The 7,006-nt window shown below is 41.9% G+C and overlaps 1 protein-coding gene across 1 annotated transcript; it reads left to right on the top strand.

The window, feature by feature from the left end:
- The first annotated feature begins 280 nt into the window (after positions 1-280).
- Positions 281-2,407, top strand: LOC131155766 (uncharacterized). Its single transcript, XM_058109155.1, has 3 exons — positions 281-905; positions 981-1,062; positions 1,240-2,407. The coding sequence occupies exons 1-3, from the start codon at positions 610-612 to the stop codon at positions 2,257-2,259; spliced, it is 1,398 nt and encodes a 465-aa protein (XP_057965138.1). The 5' UTR covers positions 281-609; the 3' UTR covers positions 2,260-2,407.
- Positions 2,408-7,006: the final 4,599 nt, after the last annotated feature.

The raw sequence follows: 7,006 nt of genomic DNA, 5'->3' as shown, positions 1-7,006 counted from the left end.
ATACAGACTTTTCATTAAGCGTAAATAGAATGTTAACTCATATAATACACCTCGACACAATTAGATGTATAAACTAATAATATCAAATACACTTCATTTAAATAAATAAATAAAAAGTACCATTACTACTATTACTTTATATTTATTTCATAACATATTAAATGACAATTTTTTTATTTTTATTTTTTTGTTAGTGAAAAATTATTTTTTTTAAAAAAAATAAAATAAAATAAACAACATTTTTTGGTGAACATCAAGAAATAAAATTGTGAACACGGGTGAGCGACACGAAGAGAATCTTCAGTTGGGAAATAAATTAAACAAACGTTCGCACCAATGCCAAGTAAATGAAGATGCCAACTGCCACTCGCCCTCTCCTACTTCTCTGCCCAAACCCACAAAAGACTCACTCCAGGAGAGCTGTCCGCTTCAACCTCCGATAGATCCACACTTCTCCAAACTCCCAACTCAATCCTCACCCTCGTCTCTGATCCAATCTCCCTCTTTTTATCTTCTAATCAGAAAACAACCTCCCCTTCGATTTTAATCTGCAGAAAGAGATTTATCAAGGACTAGAGAGTAGTGACCCAGAAGGCAGAAGGGAATATCATGGCGTCGGAGGAACGCCGGAGAGGAAAGAAGAAGATGGCGATCAGCCTCACCGGCGGCGGCGGCGGCGGCACTATTGGAGGAGTCGTTGTGTGGGGCGGAGCGTTGGCTGCTGCAACTCTGATATCGGCTTTTGCAATCAGTAGGAGGAGACCTACCGACAAAGACCCACCAAATCCCCCTGTCGTATCCATGAAATTGAAGCCAACAGAGGTTGATTGCGCCGAGAGCGACAAAGGAAACCAAGGGCTTCGTTCTCTTCTTCAAAATCCATCGTCTGTGGATCAAAATTCAAGGTGTTCTCTCTTCTCTCTCTCTCTCTCTCTCTGATTTTCTGATAACATGTGAGAGGATGGTCGTGGGTTTTGCAGCCAAAATAGCGATGGAACATCGAAGATGCGCGATACCCAGATTGAGTACTCCAAGTTGGCGACGACTGAGATTTTAATCAGTGTAACAATTAATTAATCCATTCATTCCTTCTATGTTATTAGTTTCCCGTGGTAACTCTTTCATTGATCCAAAATTTCCCATATTATTCGAGTAATTGGATCAATTTGACTAGCCAGTGTATCTGGTGTGGGGGTCTTCCAGGAAGGAGCACTCACAAATTCGCATAATTTGGTGCAGGAAGATCAAAAGCCCGAGCCTCAAGCCAATGGATGGGAGGAGAGCCTTTCCCTTGATCATCAGGAGATTCTGTTCTCTGATGATGGTTCAGAGGATACTGGGATCGGCAGGGAGGAATCATCCTTGCCTGGTTCTTATGTTGATTCCCGTGTCAGGAGTGATTCCTGCGAGGACACATTGACAGAAGGCAATGAAGTAGGGGCAATGGGTGAAATGCTTCATCCAGTTGATGCAACTTTGATTTCAGAGCAAGGCAGGTCATTTAGGCAATTGATTGTAGAGGAAGTGGTGGATGAGGAGGGCAATGCAGAAGGTGGTGGAGGAGGAGATGGTGGTAATGAAGAGGAGGACAACATTGCAGAGGAAAGTTCAGAGGGTGAGGATGCATCTATAGAAGAAGCCATTGAAGAAGAGACAGAGAATGACAGATGTGAAACCGCTCATGTAGGACTGTTGTTGGAAGACCATAACCCATTAAGGCAATCCTTTGTTGTTATTGAAGAAGAAGAAGAAGAAGAAGAGGATGGTGATGATGATGAGGAGGAGGAGGAGATTGAAGAGGAAAGCGAAGAGGGTGAGAATGAATTTGTAGAAACTAGTGAGGAAGAAGAAGAAGATGATGATGAGGAAGATGAGGACATTGAGGAGAATGGGGAGAGCTCCGAAGAAACGCGGAGTTCCTCGGTGGAGTCTACTGCAGAGGCAATTTGGCCAGCAGAAACAATAGAGGATTTGCCTATGGAATTCAAGAAAATGAGGCCCCATGTTCAGAGTCCAGCTGAGAAGATTGAAGTGGAAGAAGAGATGGTAGTCAATGAAATGACCAGAAAATCAATTATGAGTCTGAACAAGAGGGAAACAGACGAGCTTGTAAGCACGCAGCTAGCATACGCAGCCAAACTGATGATTCGGAAGGGGCCAATGTTGGTGCTGATGCTAATGCTGGTGACGATGCTTCTGCTTGCCCATCAGAAAGCTATGCATGGTCACTTTCTTAATCATGGTGAAAGCTTTTTCTAGTTTCATGGCGGCGGGGATGAGGAATTGTTATAAACACATGGGAGATTCTCATGCGCTCACGTTTACTGTTGGTCTACTTGTAAACATTAATAATAATAATAATAATAATAATAATGCTGGACAATGTACCAGCCAAGTTTAAAAGATAGACAGGAGATGCTGCTAGGTTCATATCAATGTTTTGCTTCGAACTTCCAAACCATTGTAGGGCCTAGTGAGTGATGAAAATTTTGAAAAGAAATCTCACAATAAGAATGTATCTGACAGTTGCATGTACAAAGGGAAGAAGATACTCAAAAGGGGTTATTTTTTGTATAGTCCATTGGAGTGCAAGCATTTATTTGGCAGGTTAAGATTATTAAAATTTGTATCGTGGCATAAATCCCATCACATACTATGCCAAGCCTGTTTAGATCAGCTTATAATTGAAAACGGTTTCAAAATATAGAATTAATTTCAGAATCACAAGAGTTTGATCAACAACCCATTTTCTGAGACCGGAAAGACATAGCAAACCACACTTTTTAAGGCTTAAAAACTTGCGTATGCATGTTGAACTTAAAATAAAAAAATAAAAAATAAAAAATAAAAATATTCAGGCGAAGTTGATTTTCCCTCGATAAGGGTTGCTCTTTGATTAATAATTTCCTCTCAATTAAATTATCACGTGCAAACGCGACAATATTCAAACTCTAACCATCCCAATGAGTGGGTTCCACACATCCTGCAAGGTTAGGTGTCACGAGTTAAGCTTGTTCAGGGTATTATACTTGCCTATGACCACTTGTCTCGTGTGTTTGGGATGGGTTTCCATCATGTAAATACTAGTGTAGAGTTATTTTCTGCTAGCTGTGTCTTTGTATGCCAAATATGGCAGTATGACTCCTTTGTCACTTTGATGTTTCCTAGTGTTAGAGTGGGAATGACCTAAAAAGTTCTTTAGGGGAGGGTGAGTGTTCATCAGTCATTATAAAACTCACTATCTTTTGTCAACATGTTTAGCTTACTTCCCTCCCTCGCTAAACACACATTTTCGACGGAGGTGTTGTTAATGAATTGCGTAGATTCAATGTTTATTGCTTGCTTGCCACTACTTTCATGAATGCTTACTTTTTCCGCTGTCATTTGATTGAATGTTAATGAAAGTGTTTCATAGATGAACGTTGGTAAATGATAGGTTGGCTAGTTAAACAAAAGTGTTTTAGCTAGCGCTACACAGCCCTTTCACAACGGTGTGAAAATAGTCGGATCATGACACTTGGTATTAGAGCCCAAGGCTCAATTGTTACGAGAATTCAATTACCTTTGTTGTGGGATTTAGAAAGCTTTGGTAAGTGACCATGGCACCAAATAATGTTAAGAGGATCAGCGTGCTGGAAGCATAAGTTGAGGCAACAACCAATACTGTGGCCGCAAAGGTAGCCCAGATGAGAGAACTTGTTGATGAGGTGATGGGATCACAAAAGCATCAAGCAAGTTTGCTAGGTGAGATGTCAGAGGACTTTTGCCTTGCAGTGAAAACTTTGCAATGTCGGATGGTGGATCTAGATGCAAAGCTGAATCTAATGGTTCTTGCTATGGGGAACTCCAACACTCCGAGAGTGAGCAAGACCAAGGTACCAGAACCCAAGACGTATAGGGGGTGCCCAAGATGCCAAGGAGTTAGAGAACTTCTTGTTTGATACGAAGTAGTACTTTCGTGTTATAAGGATGGCCTCAAAACGGGCAAAGATGGATACTGCGACCATGTACTTGGTTGGTGATACCAAATTGTGGTGGTGTACCAAGTACAAAGATATTGAAAATAGAAGTTGTGTAATCGATGGTTGGGCAAACTTGAAGAGAGAGCTCAAGGTCCAGCTCTTTCCTAAGAATGTTGAGTATAATGCAAGGAGAAAACTAAAAGATCTTAAGCATACGAGGTCAATCAGTGAATATGTGAAACAATTTTCTGCTTTGATGTTGGATATTCGGGATATGTCGAAGAAGGGCAAGTTTTTTTATTTTCTAAAGGGGATGAAACCATGGGCTAGAACTGAACTTTATAGGCAAAGAGTTTAAGACTTGTCTACTGCACAAGCTGCTGCGGAACGCTTGACTGACTATGCTGGTGATGATACCGCTTCATCCAAAAGGTTTGGCGGAGAGGGCAACAATGGAAAGTCTTTCAAAAAAGGCAAACCCAAGAGTGGGGGAGCCGACTCTAAATCATCAACCTCAAAGGACGCTTCGTCTTCTCAAGGGTTCAACACACCCAATAGAAAGGGGAAGAATAAAATTTTGTACTACTTGTGTGGTGGATCTCACAGAGTGAGTGAGTGTCAACACAAGGGATTACTCAATGCCTTACAAGCTTCCACTTCGGGACAAGTGGTGGAAAGCAAGGAGGAATAGGATGATGCCCTGAGGGTAGGTGCAACGCGGCAGGTGAACGCATTAGAAAAGCAGGCAAAAGCACCGAAAGTTACACGAGCAAAGGGGTTAATGTTTGTGGACTTGAGGATCAATGGGAAAAGTATCCACGCTATGGTGGATATGAGGGCTACTCATAATTTTGTTTCACAGTTGCAAGCATGGAGACTAAACTTATCCTTAAAGAAGGATACAGGACGCATGAAAACAGTTAAGTCTGTAGTCCAGCCTACTCTGGGAGTAGCCAAGCAAGTATTGTGAAGCTTGGACAATGGGAAGGTCATGTGAATTTCACAGCGGTGCCATTGGATGACTTTCCAATCATTTTAGGAATGGAATTCCTAAGGGGGACGAGGGCAGTGCTGATGCCTTTGGCTGGTTCCTTATGTCTAATGGGAGATCACTCGTGCATGGTGCAAGTCGTTGCAACGAAAGGCCATAGAACTCAATGAGGGATTGGGTCAGGATGAGCAGACACGTCTAGCCACGGTGGTGGTATGCAAAGATATAGGCCAAAAGCTGGTGCCTACGACTATCCAAGCGGAGTTGGATGAGTACAAGGAGGTGTTGCCAGATAATCTTCCTCACAATTTGCTTTCACGACGGACTTTGGGGCATGAGATCGAGTTCTTGCCAAGAGTGGAACCAACTGCTAAAGGGCTACATCGGATAACGCCTCCAGAGATAGTAGAGTTGGGGTAACAGCTTGATGAATTGGAAGTGGGATGTGTTCGCCCTTCCAAAGCATCGTTGGGACTATCAGTGTCGTTTTTGAGGAAACGTGAAGAGCATCTATGAGAGGTGTTCAACAGGATGAGGGGAAATAGTCTGTATATGAAGAAAGGGAAGTTCTCTTTCACTCGCCGGAACAACAAATTCCTTGGTCATGTAGTTGAATAAGGTCGTATCCGGAGGGGTATGGAGAAGGTAAGCATGATTCAAGAATGGAAGATACCCACGACAGTGAAGGAGTTGTGCTTCTTTCTTGGCCTTACTAGATATTACAAGAAATTCATTGAGGGGTATTCGTGGAAAATGACTCTAATGACAGGATTACTGGCGAGGTATTATTGGGCGTACATGCATGATGATGTGGTTGATTATACCCGGACTTGTCTCATTTGCTAACAAGGCAAGGGGGAGCGGAGGAAGTTTGGTACGTTCATAGTCGCACCAAAGTACTATTCGGTAAAGGAGACGACACCATTTTTTCTTGTGACTATTGTGAGATATTGGGGTTTTCCCCAAGTTATTGTTTGTGACCGAGACTTAATGTTCATTGACAACTTCTTGACAGAATTTTTCAAGATATTCTGATCACATCTTGACATCTCTTCAAGTTATCACCGACAAACAGGCTGACAGATGAAGAGATTCAAAGAGCTACTAGAAGAGTACTTGCACAATTTTGTCAACAACAACCAGAAGAATGGCGTGCAACTACTTGATGTGGCTCCGTTCTGTGGTAATGCCCAAAGAAGCTCAACAACCAACAAGAGCCCTTTTGAGCTTGTTACAGGCCAGCAGCCACTGTTACCTCACACAATGGGCAAGCCATACAGACAAAAAAGTCTCAGGGCGTACATCTTCACCAGAGAATGGAGATAGAATGCAAAGTTTCCCCGAGTTTATCTAGAGAGAGCTTCTAAATAGATGAAGAAGTGGACAAATCAGTGGAGAAGACTGCAGTTTCATGTCAAATGCCTCAAGTCGTTCAATGCCGACACCAACGATCTAAGAAGAAGTCAGTCCAACAGAACAGAGTTGAAGACAATGCAACCTAACAAACATGAAGTTGAAGAGATCCTTACAGACAGAAAGTTTATATCCTCAAGGAAGAAGCGGCAGAAGTTCCTAGTGAAGTGGAAATGCCTTGATGACAAAGAAATCAGCTGGATTTCTACGAAAGATATGAAGTCTTTCGTGGACAAAGCTAAAGTGTACATAATGCTAAAGTCTACGAGGACGCCAACTGTATAAGTGGAGGGAGAATATAATGAGTTAAGTTTGTTCAAGGCATTATGTTTGTCTGTGACCGCTTGCCTCGTGTGCTTAGGATGGGTTTCCATCATATATATACCAGTGTAGTGTTATTTTCTGCTAGCAGTATCTTTGTATGCAAAATATGGTAGTATGACTCCTCGATCACTTTGATGTTTCCCAATGCTAATGGGAATGACCTAAAAAGCTCTTTAGGAAAGGGTGAATTTAGTCATTGTAAAACTCACTAACTTTTGTCAACGTGTTTAGCCTACTTCCGTCCCTCGCTAAACACACATTATCAATGGAGGTGTTATTAATGAATTGAGTAGATTCAATGTTTACTGTTTGTTTG

This window comes from Malania oleifera, chromosome 5 (assembly GCF_029873635.1).
Source record: "Malania oleifera isolate guangnan ecotype guangnan chromosome 5, ASM2987363v1, whole genome shotgun sequence".
In the NCBI taxonomy this organism is placed as follows: Eukaryota; Viridiplantae; Streptophyta; class Magnoliopsida; order Santalales; family Ximeniaceae; genus Malania; species Malania oleifera.
This window is presented reverse-complemented; position numbering and strand designations above follow the sequence as displayed.

What these genes read in the sequence shown, in the direction of transcription:
- LOC131155766 (XM_058109155.1), top strand. Translation starts at nt 610, where the DNA reads ATGGCGTCGGAGGAACGCCGGAGAGGAAAGAAGAAGATGGCGATCAGC. An exon ending in TCTGTGGATCAAAATTCAAG is followed by an intron (nt 906 to 980) that starts GTGTTCTCTCTT and finishes TGGGTTTTGCAG; the next exon opens with CCAAAATAGCGATGGAACAT. An exon ending in CGACTGAGATTTTAATCAGT is followed by an intron (nt 1,063 to 1,239) that starts GTAACAATTAAT and finishes AATTTGGTGCAG; the next exon opens with GAAGATCAAAAGCCCGAGCC.